This window comes from Moschus berezovskii, chromosome 8 (assembly GCF_049115385.1).
Source record: "Moschus berezovskii isolate FMDL1 chromosome 8, NW_MosBer_1.0, whole genome shotgun sequence".
NCBI lineage: Eukaryota > Metazoa > Chordata > Mammalia > Artiodactyla > Moschidae > Moschus > Moschus berezovskii.
The window spans coordinates 74,018,670-74,038,978 of record NC_142467.1 but is presented as its reverse complement, the minus strand read 5'-3'; the positions used below and the strand labels follow the sequence as shown (position 1 = coordinate 74,038,978).

The 20,309-nt window shown below is 37.8% G+C and overlaps 1 protein-coding gene and 1 pseudogene across 3 annotated transcripts in view; both read right to left on the bottom strand.

Annotated features, from left to right (window-relative positions):
* UIMC1 (ubiquitin interaction motif containing 1) overlaps window positions 1-20,309 on the bottom strand; it is a 139,321-nt gene that overhangs the window by 97,654 nt on the left and 21,358 nt on the right. For all 3 annotated transcript variants that reach the window (XM_088838756.1, XM_088838758.1, XM_088838757.1), the window contains exons 2-3: window positions 12,148-12,302; window positions 4,619-4,703 (exon numbers count right to left, since the gene is read on the bottom strand). In XM_088838756.1, coding sequence (XP_088694882.1) covers window positions 4,619-4,703; window positions 12,148-12,294 — 232 coding nt within the window. In that variant the 5' untranslated portion in view covers window positions 12,295-12,302. The remainder of the gene's footprint in view (window positions 1-4,618; window positions 4,704-12,147; window positions 12,303-20,309) is intronic.
* On the bottom strand, window positions 16,447-19,129 carry LOC129559589 (tubulin--tyrosine ligase pseudogene; annotated as a pseudogene).

Genomic DNA, 20,309 nt, shown 5'->3' with positions numbered 1-20,309 from the left:
TCCAGGGGCTGCAAAGAGTCAGGCACTACATGCACACATGAATTTGAAATTTAAAACACAATACCTTTCACACTGGTAATAAAATAATGTACAAGACTATATGAGGAAAGCTACAAAACTCTGATTAACAAAATCAAGTAAAAATTAACTAGCTAAAGGGATTCCATGTCATGGGACAGAAAGACTCATATAATGTCAAGATACAATTTTACAAACCTGATCGGTAGATTCAATGTAATCGAAATCAAAATTCTAGTAATTTTACAGATACAAACAAACTCATTCTAAAGTTTATATGGAGAGAAGAAAATGGCAACCCACTCCAGTACTCATGCCTGGGTAATCCATGGACAGAAGAGCCTGGCGGGCTACAGTCCATGGAGTCGCAAAAAGTCAGATACAACAGAACAACTAAACAACAACAACAAAAGCAAACCACCTACTCCAACCAGTGTAGCCTGCCAGCCTGGGGCATCCCATGCCCCACACCCCCACCCACCGAACTAAACATTGGACTAAAATGAAAATACTGCTTTTGCTAAGACATCAATGAAACGATTGGATTAAGTTGAGTGATTACGTGAGAAGAAGGGTACGTACGGTCATCTGGAGAGCTGGCCAGTACTGGTACATGCTCTCTGGAGTCTGCTTGTCTCCCAAGAGAAACGTGGTCTCAGACAAAGGCACTGACCACTGCTCTGCCTCCATCAGGTCCACACACACATACATGTCAGCCTGAGATAAACTCATATCAAATACTTTCTTTCACTCATTGAACCTGATGGTTAATAGTCCTTGTTTGAATAAAGACTCACCCACTTAGTGGTTGGATAATCTTACAAAAGTCACTTAATTGGTCTCAGCCTGTTTCTTCTTCTCTAAAACGGGGATAATCTTAAGTAGAGCTACCAGTTCTTAATGTTCAATAAATATTTATAAAGCCCCCACTGTACGCCAAGTATATGGTTGAATTTTTTTTTTTTAATTTTGCATGTAAAAAGAAGCTGATTCTAGTCTGGCCTAGAGTAAACCTAATTTTCACTAAGAAAATTACTAAGAACATGTCTCTTCCACATAGGCAATGTTCATTTGTCAGCCAACGGAAAACCATCAGCGGCAACTTTTGCCCCCAGAATTGTGATATTGTTCAAAAGTGTGGTCTTTTTTTTTTCTTTTCCTTCTGTACTTAATAGAGCCTCATAGAATATCAGAGCTGGAAAGAATCTTAAAAGTCACCCAGGCCAGCTTTCTGTCTACCTGGCCAGGTGGCCCACCCTATCTTTGGACAGCTCAGCTAGTAGACAATTCGTTCTTGAAACCAAATCATCTTCCCTGTGGTCTGTGTCCTAGTTCTGCTTTCTAAATCACCTCAGGAAAAAAGCTGCATTTTCTAGTCTCCCTTATAACAGTCCTTTTTATGTATGTGGAGACCTCTCTCAACCGTTCATCAGAAATAAATCTTTTATCCAGGCTCAGATAAAAAGTAATAATAACTATTTCAATCTAATTTCTTTTCCAAAGGAAACAGTGCCTTTATTAAGATTATGGGAATTGTCTGCCCACTTAAATCCTTATATATTTTATTGACTAATATAAATTAAGGCATTCAAAATGAAAAAAGTAAAAGTTTATATGGAAAGGGCAAAAGATCTAGAATAGTCAACACAATATTGAAGGAAAGGAACAAAGCAGGAGGACTGATGCTACCTGACTTTAAAACCTACTACACATAAAGCTTCTTTACTGTCTGAGCTACTAGGTAGCACTAGTGGTAAAGAACCCACCTGTCAAGGCAGATTTAAGAGACCTGCGTTCAACCGCTGGAGAAAGGCATGGCAACCCACTCCAGTATTTCTGCCTGGAGAATCCCATGGACAGAGGAGTCTGGTGGGCTACAGTCCATGGGATCGCAAAATGTCAGACACAACTGAGTGACTAATACACAATCATAGATGAGGCAGGAGATAGATGGGCTCCAAGTCAGCTATCTACAACTGGCCTCCTGTTCATATCTCCTAGGGCCGGTCATTCATTACCAGCCCCTGTTTACATTTCCTGAAGTAAAAGACAAATGGGCTCCAGGACTACGTATTTATGACTGGACTCCTGTCTATATTTCAAGATCTATACCACAATATAAAAACCAACAAGAACAGGGTAAATAACTGGACACTGGGCAGTTTTAGGGCAGGGACAAAGTGGGACTAAAACCTGTTAAAAGATTAAGAAGTCATACACTCCCCCATCCTTAGGGCAAAGGAATCACTATGCATACGCAAAAATCCTTCATGGAGTCAAAAGGGCAGGGGACGCCAGACCAGAGTAAGCCTTGCCACCCCCTTCCATAAGCCTTTTCGGTGGGATCCATCTTAACTGAAAGGTCTGTGCACACCCAGGGGAGGGTTAGGACAGGTCAGGTGTGGAAGAAGAAACCAGATAATTGGATAAAGAAGACTAGGAAGAACTGTCCTATATAAATGACTTAACAGCCTATTTTCTGTGCTCCTCACTATGGGGGACGTCCACACCCCTTCTCTCCAGGTGCATCTCTGTCTTGCTTCTACCTTAACTAAACAAACTGTTTCTCTGTGTGCTCTCCCACTTGTTCTTATGCTATGTCTCTAATAATAAACTTTATACCTGCATTTACAGTTTTTGTCTTCATGATAAATGTATCTTTCACTGGGGGCAAAGATCCAGGGAAAAAAATAGCCTCTAACCTGTGCTGATCTGGATTTCTGGTTTTCATCCACACTGCCCAGGTTCAATTCCTGGGCAGGGAATTAAGATCTTACTTCACGCCACTGCTCACTGTTGCCTCATGCAGATCATAGTGACAGCCACCTCTAGATATACCACAATGATTCAGCAACAAAAACAATTATGGTTAATTTTATAAGGCTGAGAATTATACTTTAAATCACCTAAATTCAAATTAATAGTGAAAAAAATTCTGCTTTATCTTCAATGTTTTGTAATAATCTCAGCTAGTTAACATACATTTTAACAAGTTCACTGAAATACTTAAACGTCTCACATGACATTAAAATGCAAAAATACATTCATTATTAAATAACTTCACAATTAACAACGTCAGAAGAGAAATAACTTCCAATAAATAATTTTTGTGATATTGTGATGTATAATAACATATACTGCATCTTGGCACCTGACACAAAGCTCCTAATAATCCTGGAATTTCCTAACAACTCCTAACAGCTCCTAACAACTGGAATTTCCTAAATGAAAAGAGCAATAAAGGTATCTTTTGTTATTCATAACAATTCCCTTTTAGGCACACCAGAGATTCTATTAATGAACTTAATTTTGGAAAGCCCCTAAGGACGGGGCTGGTTGCCAGGGGAACCAACCAAGCTACTAGAGGATTAGAACTCTGATTCCAACTCCCCAAACTCCAGGGAAGGAAGAGCAGCTGGCTGGAAGTTGGACCAATCACCAATGAAAAATGATTTAATCAATCATACCTGTATAATGAAGCCTTCATAAAATACCTGAACTATAATGTCTGGTGAGCCTCCAGGGTGGTGAACATGTACAGGGACTGAGGTGACATACCTGGGTAGGTCAAGGAGGTCCCAGGTCTCCTATATCTTGCCCTATATCTTCAATCTGGCTGTTACTGAGTTATATCCTTTATAATAAAAGTGAAAGTGAAGTTGCTCAGTCTTGTCCAACTCTTTGCGATCCCATGGATTGTAGCCTACCAGGCTCCTCCGTCCACGGGATTTTCCAGGTAAGAATACTGGAGTGGGTTGCCATTTCCTTCTTCAGAGCTTCCCGACCCAGGGATTGAACCCGGGTCTCCTGCATTGTAAGCAGACACTTTACAGCCTGAGCCACGAGGGAAGTCAATCTGACTGTTACTGAGTTATATCCTTTATAATAAACCAGTCATCTAATAAGTAAACTATTTCCCTAAATTCTGAGAGCCATTTTGGCAAATTAATTGAACACAAAAAAGGGGTCACAGGAACCTCTGATTTATAGCCAGTCAGTTAGAAGCACAGGTAAAAACCTGGACTTGCAATTGTCATCTAAAAGAAGGGGAAGTCACACAGAACTAAGACTAGCTTGTGGGATCTGACAGTGTCATATTTCTGTAAACTGTAGGGCACCCAGTGTCCAAAGAGTTGGAAAACTGCTTGGTGTAGGGGAGGAAAACAAACCTTACACATCTGATTACCAGAATAAAGTGCTGAGAGTGGAGGAGACACACAGAATTTTAGTGATCAAAACAGTAATACCATTATTAGACCACTAAGTGATTTTCTACGTGTTATCTTCATTTTATTGATGAGGTACCAGCAGTAGGCTGTAGTGACTTGCCTAAAGTCCACATAGTAAGTGGAAGCAAGGGTTCAAAACCAAGTGTGCCTAACTCTGAAAGGGCACATTCTTAATTTCAACATGCTGCCTTTAATAATCAATTGTATACACTCCAGGTAACTGTGATCCAACAAATTTTAATGGAATCCAGAATTAACAAGAACCACACACATTTTTATTCAGAGAAACCTCTTCTTAATTAAGAAACTAGTGTCAATTCTATGATTGTTGAAACTTCCAAACCATTCTCAACACAAAAATGAAAACATACGTGCAATTTTTCTTTTAGCCAAACACTTTGCTCTATTTGACTGTTTTGCCTTCGTTTTCTGCAATCCATTTTCCTCCTTTGGCTCCTGTTGCAAAACAAGAAACATGATCAGGTTGATTGCCATTAAAAGTAATACTCTTTCTACCTTCCTCTAAGGCCACTAAACCTCTAAAGAATCAGTGTTTTTGTAAATGTTTTATACATTTTTTGTAAATGTTCAAAGAAAACATCAGAAAAAGATATTTATGGTAGAAAAAGAAAAACGTAGGTTCAGAACCAATAAAAATAAAAAACTGTAATATACAGATATTATTATGTCATATTCAAGCTCATATAAAAACTGGCCCATCTGTAAAATACCAGCAAGTATGCACCCAAGTTCAGAGAAAGCTCGATTCAATGTTTTAAAGTCAGTAATAAAGTTTAAGCCCAGTGCATACTCACTTCTTTTAAATCAGTACTTTAAAAAGCAACAGAACAACCAGGGAAAAGTATGCAACATATTTATCAGACAAAGGGCTAATTTTCCTTATATATAAAGAGTTCTTACAAATCAACACAAAGCATCCTCCCATAGGCAAAAAATATGTTAAGACACTTCATAGAAAAACATACCCAAAGAGCTTGTATGTACATGCAAATACAATTCACAACAATTATATAGGTATCCTTTTTTAATTTATACCAATGGTAAAAATGAAAACATTTCATAAAATACTTATTGTGAGGAAACAAGTACCATAGACTGGATAAAATGGATGCAAATTACTATTTTGTGCACCTGGAACTAATATAGTGTTGTGGATAAATTATTCTTCAATTATAGTGTGTGTGTGTGTGTGTGTGTGTGTGTGTGTGTATTGGGAGAAAATGCATCAAATATCTCTACAGGGTGGGGACTGTGAGTGGTTGTCATTTTTTAGTTTAGGCTTTTACATGTTTCTAACTGTCCACAATCAACAGGTATTGCATGTAAAATTAAGATAAAAACAATAAATGTCATTAAAAATGAAAAAAAAATACAGGCAAAGGTGATCCCATAAATATATAACTGGGATCTCTGAAGAAGAAAACAAACAATGAAACAAACTAACATTAAGATAATAATAAATAAAATTTACAAGGGAAAAAAGTCAGAGTATGAGATGGTTCGATGGCATCACCGACTCAATGGACATGAGTTTGAGCAAGCTCTGGGAGCTGGTGATGGAGAGGGAAGCTTGGCTAACTATAGTCCATGGGGACTCAAAGAGTCAGACTTGACAGAGCAATTGAACTGAACTGACACATTGAAAGTTCACTCTGACCAATCAGTTTCCTAACATATACACATAATATACCTATCTCACTCCAAAGAAAAATTCTTAGCATTCAGACTAACAAAAAGGACTAGTCACTTACCAAAAAAAGGAAAATAAATCAGACTTATCAAACGTAACATACAAAGCAAAAATCAAGAAGGCAGCATTTTAAAGAAACTCAAGGGAAAAAAGAAAATTTTAAACCAAGGATGTTGGATCCCATCAAGCAGTCTTTCAGATATCAAGACTATAGAAACACAGTATCAAAAACATAACAACTGAGGAAATAATATAGTCTCAAGGCCTACTTGACAAATCTAGTAAAAATCAAGCACTATTCAACTAAAAAATGATTAGAAAAACCTGGCAAAAGAATTGATAGTAAATATTTAATATTTAATTTTAGAACTAAGACATAAACAAAAGTAGAGCTAAGAATAAAAGAAAATGTGTAAATATTATATGCAGAAATGACACACCTAAAAAATGAGAGAAATCAGAAATGGAAAGTAAAATAAGTTCATTTTCTATTGCATGCACTATAAGTGAAAGTCAAAGGATACTATTTACAACTGACAAACCAGACTACAGAAAGCTAAATTTAAAAAAAAAAGGAAAGAACTATGAAAAGCATTTATATAAACTCTAAAAAAAGATATACCAAAATATATGTCAAAAGCAGAGTCAAAAATCAAAGAATATAGAAAAAGAAATAAAAATATAACAAAAAATTAAACTCAATGCTATGAGACTGGGTCATAACAAAGTGATCCAGAATGGCTGAAATGAAAGGTCTAGAAGATAACAGTAATTGTGTGTGCATGCTCAGTCACTTGGCTGTGTCTGACTCTTTGTGACCCTGTGGACTGTAGCCAGTCAAGCTCCTCTGTCTATGAGATTTTCCAGGCAAGAATAGCGGAGTGGGTTGCCATTTCCTCCTCCAGGAGATCTTCCCAACCCAGAAATCTACCCTGCAACTCCTGCACTGGATTCTTTACCAATGAGCCACCTCACCTACCTAAATTGACTCTCTCCATATATCCTCCCAGAAAAACCACAAAACCAATAGGGCTTCCCAGGTGGCGCTAGTGGTAAAGAACCTGCCTGCCAATGCAGGAGCCACAGGAGACCCGGGTTACATCCCTGGGTCAGGAAGATTCCCTGGAGGAGGAAATGGTAACCCACTCCAGTATTCTTGCCTGGAAAATCCCATGGACAGAGGAGCCTGATGGACTACAATCCATGGGGTTACAAAGAGTTGGACATGACTGAATCAACTTAGCATGCAAAAAGGACCAGAAATAAACCACCTATGACCAATGCCTTCAACATTATTAGGAGACAAAACATACCACAGAATTCAAATAACCAGTGAGCAGAGAAACAGCAAATTCTAATAGAGTTCCCAGTGCTATTGCAAGTCTATGAGTAAACAGAACAAAGAACAAGAAGGCTTAGGAGACTATATGAAAAATAAGAAAAAGAGATGAAAAACTTAAGAACACAGACAAAACCACCTTCAAAATTAGAATGTCTGACACTAAAACCAAACATTGGTCCAAGACGTGGTATTTTACATAATCAGCTACATTTTAAAGGGCTTAAAAGTGAGAGGAAAAAAAAGTAGCAACCTCAAAGACGTACTACCAATGGAAAAGAGGAAGATACACAAAGAAGAGATGGTGCCCCCTCAGATTTCATAAAAGAAAAAGAAAGAAGGAAAAAAATGACAGGTCCTGAAGAAAAAAAATAAACACGCCAACCTCTCTTCTAATAACAATACCATCCATAAAAGAAAATAAAATGAAGTACACTAAAAAGACAAAAGGGAAGCTTTTGTCCAGTAAATACAAGAATAAAAAAGAAATTTCAAACCAAGCAACTATAAAACAGAAAGAGAAAATGTAAATAAAAACATTTAAGTTTATGAATGTTCTGTTCAGTCACTCAGTCGTGTCCGACTCTTTGCGACCCCGGGGATTGTAGCCTACCAGGCTTCTCCATCCATGGGATTCTCCAGGCAAGAATACTGGAGTGGGTTACCATTTCCTTCTCCAGGGGATCTTCCCGACCCAGGGATCGAACCCGGGTCTCCCGCATCGGAGGCAGACGCATTAACCTCTGAGCCACCATCAACCCAGAAAAGGAAATTAACACATCCCAAATTTTAAAGAATCATCTACAGATTAACAAAAGCCTAGAATCAGAAAACTCAAACCATAAACCAACAAGAAAAGGAACAAATAAATTGAAACTTGACAAAACCAAAACTGAAAATAGATAAAATCATCTCAAAAAAGAAAAATGGGGACTTCCCCAGTGGTCCAGGAGCTAAGACTCTGAGCTCCCAATGCAGAGGGCCCAGGTTCGATCCCTGGTGGGGGAATTAGATCCCACATGCCCCAACTAAGAATCTGCATGCTGCCGCTGATCTGGAACGCCCCACACTGTTCTCTATAAGTAGCTGTATCCATTTACAGTCCCACAAACAATGCAAGAGGGTTCCCTTTAAAAAAAAGGGGGGGGGCTCTCCAAAGGAAAACAGATTCAAGTAAAAATCTGAAAGAGCCACTAAAGAAATACAAGAAAATAAGCAAATGAAAGGAATAACCTACAAAATACACTATTCTGAGAAAAGAACAAGATGCAAATAGATATGCAACATTTCACATAAAAAGAAGCAGAATTAAGAAAACATGAATGGGGACTTCCCTGGAGTCCAGTGGCTAAGACTCTGTGCTCCCAGTACAGGGGGCCTGGGTTTGATCCCTGGTCAGGGAACTAGATCCCTCAAGTCACAATAAAGATCGAAAATCCCATGTGCCACAACTAAGATGCAGTACTGCCAAATAAATATTTAAAGAGAGAGAAAAAAAACATGAATAGGTTTATTTTTGCTTTAAAGCAATGTTTTAAGAATAAAAAAAAATGAAACTGGTTATCAGTGTTTTGTACCATTTATTAAATAAAAATTTTAGAAATAAAATAAAATTATATCATTCTTTATAAAAAAAAAAGAAACTGGTTATCAGTGGAGTGAGGGATGTGGAATAGGGTGTATAGAAAGGAGAAGCAAGATAACTTGAGTATATTTTTCTCTGTACATTTAATTTATTCAATAAAGTAATTTTCTACATAATGCAAAAATAAAATTAAATCAACAAGAATGGGAAGAAAACAAAGAACCAATGCAAAAACAATCAGTTGGATGGTACCTTTTAAAGTACCTCAGTAACTTTATTACATATAAATAATCTAACCACATCAATTTAAAAAAGATTCTCAGAGTGTATAAAATTAGAAACCTCAAACCGTGTGCTACCTACAAGAAATCCAAATAAAATATAAACAAAAACCTAGGTTAAAAGTTAAAATACCAACAAATGGTGCTGGAAAAACTGAATATGCACAAGCAAAAAAGAAGTCAGATCCCTATCTTATACCATGCTGCTGCTAAGTCACTTCAGTCGTGTCCGACTCTGTGTGACCCCATAGGTGGAAGCCCACCAGGCTCCCCCATCCCTGGGATTCTCCAGGCAAGAACACTGGAGTGGGTTGCCATTTCCTTCTCCAATGTGTGAAAGTGAAAAGTGAAAGTGAAGTCGTTCAGTCGTGTCCGACCCTTAGCGACCCCAAGGACTACAGCCTACCAGGCTCTTCCATCCATGGGATTTTCCAGGCAAGAGTACTGGAGTGGCTTGCCATTGCCTTCTCCGATCTTATACCATACATGAAAGCTAATAACACAAAATTGATCAAAGACCTAAATATAACACTGAAAATTTTAAAACTTGGGGAAGAAAACATGAGGAAGGAAATGGGAACCCAATCCAGTATTCTTGCCTGAAAAATTCCACGGACAGCGAAGCCTGGCAGCTATAGTGCATGGAGTCACAAAGAGTTGGACATGACCAAGCACACACAAAAGAAAACATAGTGGAAAAGCTTCACGACATGGAAAATTTGGCATGACTTTTTGGATATGACACCAAAGCACAAGCAATAATACAAAAACCAGATAAACTGGACTAAATTTAAAACTACTCTGCATAAAAAGACTATCAACAGAGTACAAAGGCAACCTATGCAATGGGAGAAAATATGTGCAAATCATGTATCTGACAAGGGGCTAACGGTCCACAATATATAAAGAACCCCTACAATTCAACGGGCATTTCTGTAGTGTAGCGGTTATCACGTTCATCTCATACACAAAAGGTCCCCAGTTCAAACACAGGCAGAAACATGTTTAGGGTTTCTCTGATAGCTTAGTTGGTAAAGAATCTGCTTGCAATGTGGGAGATCTGCGTTCGGAAGATCCCCAGGCTACCCACTCTGGTATTCTGGCCTGGAGAATTCCATGGACTGTAGAGTCAATGGGGTCACAAAGAGTCGGACATGACTGAGCGACTTTCACCATTCAACGGCAATATGTATGTGAATATATATATAACCTAAAAATGGTTAAAATCCTAAATTATGTTATGTATATTTTACCACTACATACACACACACACACACACCACCTCATACCATACACAAAAATTATTTCAAAATGGAACAAAGACCAAACTGTAAGAGCTACAATTAGAAAACTCATAGGGATCAACTTTATGACTTTAGATTTGGTAATAATTCTTTAGATACAACACCAAAAGCAGTAAATAACCAAAGGGAGAAAAAAACAGGTAACGTGGACTTTTTCAAAATTTAAAACTGTTATGCATCAAAGAACATTATCAAGAAAGTGAAAAGACATCTCCTAGAATGGAAGAATATATTTGCAAATAATGTATCTGATAAGAGGTTTAATATGCAAAATATAAAAAGAAAACTTACCACTCAACAACAAAAAGAATAACTGCAATGTATAAATGGACAGAGAACTTGAACAGACATTTCTTCAAAGAAGCTATACAAATGGCTAACAAGTACAAAAAAGACGCACAAGTTCATTAGCCATTAGGGAAATGCAAGTCAAAACCACAATGAGAAACCACTACACACCCACTAGGGTGATATAAAAATTAAACATTTAAAAATAACAAGTGTTAGCAAGAATATAGAGAAACTGGAATCCCAGTATATTGCTGATGGGAATGTAAAATGGTGCAGTCACTGTAGGAGAAAAAAGGCATGAAGAGGACTTCCCTGGTAGTCCAGAGGTTGAGAATCTGCCCACTATCACAGGGGACACAGGCTCAATCCTTGATCTGCGAAGATTTCACATGCAGTAGGGCAACTAATCCCCTGCCCCACAACTACTGAGCCTGCACGCCCTAAAGCCTGTGCTCCGCAACAAGAGAAGGTACCACAATGAGAAGGCCCTGCACCACAACTAGAAAGTAGTCTCTACTCACCTCAACTAGAGAAAGCCTGTGTACAGCAACAAAGACCCAGATCAGCCAAAAATAAATAAATACATAAAAATTTTGTAACAGGGATTAAGCACTGTTATATGCTACAATATGGATGAACCTTGAAAACATATGTCAAGTGAAAGAAGTCAGTCACAAAAGCAATTCAATTTAAAAGGAAGAGTCAGAGACAATTCTGAGCTTTATAACCTGAGGCAAATGATTGGTTCTACCATCAAATGAGATAGAAGATAAAGAAGAGTGAGAGGTAAACTTAGATGAAAAAACAGTGACTTACTTCACTGCCTTACTGGATGTGACCTACAAACAGGCAGAAATCTCCAATAAACAAATGGAAACATAGATCGAGGGAAAGATTTAAAATCTATTACAGCTCTGTCCAACAAAGCTTTCTATACTGAAGGGAATTGTTCGATACTTGCACTAACACAGCAGACACTAGATGTGACTAGTCCAAGAGACGAACTGACTTTTCCTTTTATTTAATTTTAATTAATTTAAATTTAGCTACAGGTGGCTAGTTGCTACCACAGTGGACAGAGTATATCTAGAGACTTAAAAAGCTGTCTTTCTCTCACTTTACAGACATGAAAATTTTCCCATTTGATTTATTCAAATGGTTTTAAAATATAACCTTCAGTTAATACATTATAAAACTGAGGAGCTATGATCCATCCTCAGCCAAATTGTATGACTACTTTCTTCTAAGTAATTCTTAATTCCACTTACTAAGCTGAGAAAAGCTGCATGGTCTGGCAAGATGTCATTAAAGTTCAATCTCATAAACAAACCAGTCACAGATAAGGAGGCCTAGTTTGAGACCTAGAGCTCTACTCTTTAGAATACTGACCTCTCCATCACTATCCGATATCACAATGTATGCATCCTCAACTCTACGCTGCTTCTTCACATTTACAGAACTGGTAGTTTCTACATCTTTCTTCTCCAGGTTCTGAGCTTCAGAGACTTCTTTAACTTTTTTCTTTCTCCGCGGCATTCTTTTGTCTGAAATAGAAGGGAAAAAAAATTGGAGAAGGAAATGGCAACCCACTCCAGTATTCTTGCCTAGAGAATCCCGTGGACAGAGGACCCTGGTGGGCTGCTGTCCATAGGGTCGCACAGAGTCGGACATGACTGAAGCGACTTAGCATGCATGCATGCATTGGAGAAGGAAATGGCAACCCACTCCAGTATTGCCTGGAGAATCCCAGGGACAGAGGAGCCTGGTGGGCTGCCATCTATGGGGTCGCACAGAGTCAGACACGACTGAAGCAACTTAGCAGCAGCAGCAGGAAAAATAATTTACTTAAAATATAAGTTTTCTTTTCACTGGAAAAGACTCTGATGCTGGGAGGGACTGGGGGCAGGAGGAGAAGGGGACGACAGAGAATGAGATGGCTGGATGGCATCACCGACTCTGTGGACGTGAGTTTGAGTGAACTCAGGGAGTTGGTGATGGACAGGGAGGCCTGGCGTGCTGTGATTCATGGGGTCGCAAAGAGTCGGACACGACTGAGCGACTGAACTGAACTGAACTGATAAGTTTTCTAGATGCTATTTATTATTTGGTCATATAAAAGAAAAAGATATCTATCTGACAGAAGTTTAAAATTGGATTTCTGAACTCTTCTACTAATTAAAATTTGTATTTTTTCCTATAAAGGAAAAATATATATATAAATCTAATTTTTTAGTGACATTTCAATAGGAATAATATAATAATTTATCAGTTTCTTAAACATTAACTTAAATAACTGGCTCTCTGACTGCATATTATTATTCATCTAAAAGCTTTTTTTTTTTTAATATCAATGCCTCAACCCAATAAAGGACATCTTTTTTAAAAAAATCCACTGCAAATAATCATACTTAAAGGTAAAAGACTGAATGCTTTCCTTTTAGGATAGGAATAAAACAAGCATGTCTGCTTTCATCATTTCTATTGAACATTATACTACAGGTTCTAAACAGGTCGATTATGGAATAAGAAAAAATAAAATAAAAAGAAATAAAAAATCCAAATGGGAAAGGAAGAATTAAAACTATTGCCTTTTATAGATGACATGAACTTGAATTTAAAAACAAACAAACTAAGAAATCCACTAAAAAACCATTACAACTAATGAACAAGTTCAGTAAGATTGTTGGATACAAGGTTAATATACAGAAATCAACTGAACAGCTATCTATAAGCAATAAATAATCCAAAAATTAAAATTTCAAATTCCATTTTAATAGCATCAAAAATAAAAAAAATTCTTAACAAAATTTACAAAAGTGTAAGGCTTGCAACCAAAAAATATAAAACACTGCTGGAAGATATAAAAGATAAATGCAAAGACATCCCATGTTCATGAATTAGAAGACTTGACACTGTTAAGACAGCAATATTCCCCAAACTGCTCTACCGATACAACATAATTCTTAATAAAATTCCTACTAGCTTTTTTGTTGACATAGACAAGTTGATCCTAAAATTCACAGAGGAAATGCAAAACAGAGGAAAAACAGAGGTCCCAGAACAGCCAAAACAATCTTGAAAAAAAGGAACAAAGCTGAAGGACTCACACATCTCAATTTCACAACTTACTACAAAGCTATATTATCAAGACGGTGTGGTACTGGCACAAGAATAAAAATAAAGCTCAATGGAACAGAAGACCAGGGAGTTCAGAAAACATACACACATTTACTGTCAATTGCTTTCAACAAAAGCACCAAGACAATTCAATGGACAAAGTATGTCTTTCCAATAAATGGTACTCTAACAACTAGATATCCAAATGCAAAAAGAATGAAATTGGACCTCTACCTCACATAATAAAGAATTGCATGAAACATATCAAAGACCTGAATGAAAGAGCAAAATCTACAAAATTCTAAGGCAGAATATAAGAATAGTGAAATGAAGTCGCTCAGTCGTGTCTGACTCTTTGTGACCCCATGGACTGTAGCCTACCAGGCTCCTCCATCCACGGGATTTTCCAGGCAAGAATACTGGAGTGGGTTGCCATTTCCTTCTCCAGAGTATCTTCCCGACCCAGGGATCAAACCCAGGTCTCCCACATTGTAAGCAAGATGCTTTACTGTCTGAGCCACTAGGGAAGTTGAACATAAGCATAAAGCTTTGTAATCTTGGATAGGTGAGTTTGTTAAATATGTTATCAAAAGCACAAGCAGCGAAAGAAAAAATAAACAGGGCTTCATCTTATTAAAAACCTCTGTGCTCCAAACCACAATATTAAGGCAAGTTTAAAAAAATAAAGAATGAGAAAAGTATCTGTAAAGCATCTATGTAATAAAGAAACTGTATACAGAATAAAGAACTCTTGCAACTCAATAGCAAAAGGGTTTCCATCCATATCTTGGGTTTCTATTAATAATGCTGCAATTAACACTGGTATGCATATATCTTCTCAAATCAGTGTTTTGTTTTCTTTGAGTAAATACTCAGAGGTAAAACTGCTGAATCATACAGCAGTTCTGGTTTTTAATTTCAATTGTACACTTTAAGTGGATGGATTATATGGTAAGTGAATTATATCTCAATAAAGTTACGTTTTTTCTTAGAGAAAACAGCAAACGTTGGCAAGGATGCAAAGAAATTAAAACTTTCATTCATTCATAGTGTGAATATAAAATTCTGCAGCTGCTGTGGAAAACAGGTTGGCAATTCTTCAAAAAATTAAAATATGTCTAGTAATTCCACTCCCAAGTAAACATCCAAGAAAGTTAAAAACAAGTTTTCAAACAAAGACTTGCACTTCAATGTTCTTAACATCATTAATCATAATAGCCAAAAACAGAAATAATCCAAATGATGAATGGATACACAAAATGTGGTACATCCATCCATACAATGGAATGCTGCTGCTGCTGCTGCTAAGTCACTTCAGTCGTGTCCGACTCTGTGTGACCCCATAGATGGAAGCCCACCAGGCTCCCCCGTCCCTGGGATTCTCCAGGCAAGAACACTGGAGTGGGTTGCCATTTCTGGTCAGCCTTAAAAAGAAACAAAGTACTAATACATGCTACAAAATGGATAAACCTTGAAAACACATTAAGTGAAAGCCGTCAGACACAAAAACCTACAAATTGTATGATTCTGTCTATATGAAACATCCTGAATGGACTAGTCTACAGAGACAGAAAGCAGATTAAAATAACTAGAGGTTTGAGGCGACATAAATAGAGAGTAACTACTTAATGGCCTTGGGTTTCTTTTTGGGGTGATGAAAATGTTTAGAATTAGAAAGTGGACTTCCCTGGTCGTCCAGGGAATCCGCCTGCCAATGCAGGGGACACAGTTTCAATCCCTGGCCTGGGAAGATTCCACATGTTCTGTGGCAACTAAGCCTGTGTACCACAACTACTGAGCCAGTGCTCTAGAGCCTGCAAGCCACAACTACTGAGCCCACGCGCCTAGAGCACATGCTCTACTACAAAAGAAGCCACCACAATGAGAAGACCGCGCACCACAATGAAGAATAACCCCTGCTTGCCACAACTAGAGAAAGCCTGCACACAGCAACAAAGACCTAGCAAAGCCAAAAATAATAAATAAATCTTTAAAAAAAGGAACATAGTGGTAGTTGCACAACATTTTCAATGTACAAAAAGCCATTAAATTATACACTTTAAAAAGATGACTGCTGGATTTTATGTTCTATGAAATCTACCTAAATTTTTAAAAAAACAAAAAATTTTCCGGATGATTTTCAAAGCAGAGACTCACTGACTTAAATAATGATTTTAAAGAACGTTAACTGTGTTACAAACTTCGCAAATTATTTAATCATTCAGTTACTCCTAAGAGAAATGTTACATCTCATTGTCAAAAAACATCTGGACAACCTGAGTAGTAAGGGAAGATAGTAATAGAGGACACACTCAAACTCTTCCAATCTAGTCACTCACAGTATCATTCCCTATCATAAGAACAGAAGCTAAACACAAATTTCTTTTCTATTCTTAATGTTTATTTTTAAATGACTTACATCTTGAGAAATAGAAGAAATCACACAAAATGATGAAAATATTAAACTACACATAAATTTTTTATTGTAGTATAGATGATCTACAATACTGTGTTGGTTCTAGGCATACAGCAAAGTGATTCAGTTATTTTTTCAGATTATTTTCCCTTACAGCAGTCGTGTCCGACTCTGTGTGACCCCATAATGGCAGCCCACCAGGCTCCCCGGTCCCTGGGATTCTCCAGGCAAGAACACTGGAGTGGGTTGCCATTTCCCTCTCCAATGCGTGAAAGTGAAAAGTGAGAGTGAAGTCGCTGTCATGTCCGACCCTTAGCAACCCCACGGACTGCAGCCTACCAGGCTCCCCCATCCATGGGATTTTCTAGGCAAGAGTACTGGAGTGGCTTGCCATTGCCTTCTCCTACAGGTTATTACAAGATATCAAATATTGTTGTTCCCTGTGATATACAGTAAATCTTTGCTGTTTCTCTATTTTATGTATAGCAGTTTATATCTGTTACTCCCCGACCTCTAATTTATCCTTTCCCCTTTGGTAACCATAAGTTTGTTTACTATGACTGTGAGTCTGTTTCTGTTTTATATAAAGATTCACTTGTGTTATTTTCTAGACTCCACATATGTGTTATTATATAATATTTTGTTTTTATCTGACTTTACTTAGTATGATAATCTCTAAGTCCATTCATGTTGCTGAAAATGGCATTATTTCATTTATTCTTATGGGTAATACTCCATTTTATTTATACACAGACACACACACACACACATATATGCATGCACAGCCCCTCCCCCAGCTCCCACTCCTCCACCAGAACATCTTCTTAAACCAACGAACCAGATTGCCACCTGGGTTGTTTCCATGTCATGGCTATTGTAAATAGTCCTGTTATGAACACTAGGGTATCTGTATCTTCTCAGATTAAGAGCTGTCATCTTTTCTGGATATATGCCTAAGAGTGGGGTTACTGTATCATATGGCAGCCCTACTTTTATTTAAGGACCTTCCATACTGTTTTCCATAGTGGCTGCACCAATTTACACTCCCACCGACAGAGTAGAAGGGTTCCCTTTCCTCCACACCCTCTCCAGCATTTGTTATGTGTAGACTTTTTGCTAGTCATTCTGACCAGTATGAAGTAATACCTCACTGTGGTTCTGATTTACATTTCTCTGACAATTTAAGCTACATATAAACTTTTTCTTTTCCACAATGGAAACTAGAAAGTATTTTAATAAAATGAAAACAAAAACACGAAAGCAAAATCTGTGGGATGCAGCTAAGGAGTTCTTATAAGAAGCTGACGGCATTAAATGCTTCTATTTTTTTAAAAAACTAAGTATCTCAAATCAATGACCTGACCTTATACTTTAAGGAAACTAGAAAAAGAAAAGAAAAGCAAGCCCTTCAAAAGCAGAAGAATAAAAATAATAAAGAACATGAAGAAATTGAAAACAAAAATGACAGAGAAAATCTATAAAGCCAAAAGCTGACTTTTAGAAGAGATTAATAAAACTGATAAGCCTCTAACCAATCTGCCCAAGTGAAAGAGAGAAGATATAAATTACCAATATAAGGTAACTGAAGGATTAAGCATAAGGATTTTAAAGTTTCATCACTATAGATCATATAGATATTAAAAGGATAATAAAGGGATATAACAAATAATTTTTGTCCTTAAACTCAACAACTGAAATGGAACAATTCCTTGAAAGGCACAAACTCCCAAAGCTCCATCAAGACACATTTAACCAAAAGAGATAGGACTGGGTAAATCTATTATACCTTTGATTTGTAGTAAGATACTACTTTCCAGGGTGATGTTCAAAACACTTGTTAGGTACTGATTGAACTCCTCAAAGAACATTCCGTTCCCCTTCATGCTTCCCATAGTTCTCTGAGTACTCCTTCTGAATGCAGTGATTAGTCAAGTGGCTGGTTTTATCTTGGAAATTATCCACCTGATACAGTTCTGAAGCAGTCTGCAGGACACTCTCTCTACAGACCTAGATATTAAACTGGTGGTCCACCAAGACCCAGCTTTGGATATCAAACTTGCCATGACCAGGCTCCAGGAACAGCGGGCGCTCCAGGTATTTCTGGATCACGTGCACCTGGCCTTGGTTGTCTATGAAATCCAACAGTTCTGTAGCCTCTGAGGAGATGAGGATGCCTTCACCTTTGGCTCCAACTGATGACTTTGCGATCCAAGCGTTGCCTTCTCCCTCCACTTTCTTTCTGTTATATTAAGTCAGGAAAAATTCTCTGTGGTCTGTCCTTGAACTAAGGAGCGGTAGATGGATTCCATTCTGAGCTGGAGCAACTGGGGTCTTGAGGTTGGTTGGATAAATCACGTAGGACTTGGGGAACCATGTGCAGGACTCAGCCTGTTCTGGGCTGGTTCTGATGAGCTTCACTAAAGATGCTTTGCGACACAGTTTGTCAGCCCCTCTGTAGTAATTCTAATTGCATCAGTCCAGGCTCACGATCCAGTCTCCCGAAGGGCAGCCGGTTCCTTTCTCCCAGCATCAGGTTGAACCTGGGATTGCCCCAGTACAGCCACTGGAAGCAGCAGCCGGAACACCTCGTTGGCATAGACATGCTATTCTCATCGCACACCACGAAGGGGTACATGGGGAAAGGCCGCGCACCTGGCACCCGCACCCCCCACCCCAGCAGCCACCTCAGGGACCAGCCAGCCAGGCGGCGGCTCAGCTAGGGACCAGACCAGGCGCCCGCCACCTAAATTTTTGAGTCTATATATATTTAAATACATACAACAATAAAATTAGAGAAATATTTATTACATGAAAAAAGCTATTATATTAAAAAAGTACAAACTGACACAAATATTAACATCCCATTAGATAACAAGACATGAACTGTCAATTTGTCAATAGACAAATTTTTAGACAAATTAGATATATTTTTACTTCCTAAAGTAAAATGAATTAATTTTAATGATAATCCTGCTGTTGTGGGAGCAATTCTTCAAACACCAAACTGTAACAGATATTTAAAAAACACACACAACACAAAATTTTGTATAAAAGGTGCCATATTCTAATTACTAAAATCACTAAAGTTTTCAGTTTTAACCACCCACTCTATCCCTCCGTTTAGACTTAGGTCTGTTACTGCCATAATGAAAATTACCCAAAGAAAAACAAAACAAATCTCTTTGGAGACCAAGAAAGATAAGACATCTGAGGGGAAAGTATAATAGAATCTGGCAAATTAAAGAGGTAAATCTTAGATAAATACTTAAAGAACTGCTGGCTAAGGGTTCTTAACCTGTCAATCCACAAGCCCTTAAAGGACCTATGGTTAGGCTTCAAGGGATTCACAATCTCCTGAAATTGTGTGTAAAACTGTCTTATTTTTGTATGCTCCCTGGGAAAAATTCTTAAAGCTTTCATCCAACTCTCAGAGGAGCTCAAAATCCAAAAGAGTTCAGAACTACTAATGATCTAGCTACACCCCTTCATTTTCAGAAACAACCCAAAGATTTAAATTGACAAGCATAACCAGTCTCCTAGTGTTTTTGTGTTTAAGAATTATGATTATTTCACCATACTGGGGTTTATTTGTGTGTGTATGCCTTTTAAATGGAGAAGGAAATGGCAACCCACTCCAGTACTCTTGCCTGGAGAATCCCGTGGATGGAGGAGCCTGGTGGGCTGCAGTCCATGGGGTCGCACAGAGTCGGACACGACTGAGGCGACTTAGCAGCAGCAGCAGCATGCCTTCTAACACTTAAAGGTAAAAATTTTGTGACCTGAATAACAAAGATTTCTCAGGATACAAAGAGTAAAAGACACAGAATTTTTAAAAACCAATAAACTAGGCTTCAATGAAACTTAAAACTATGTTCTTCAAAAGACACCAATAAGAAAACAAAAAGACAAGTCATAAAATGGGAGAAAATATTTGCAATGCATATATCTTGCAAAAGACTCATAGTCACAATATATAAAGAACTCTTATGGTGGTGATGGTTTAGCTGCTAAGTTGTGT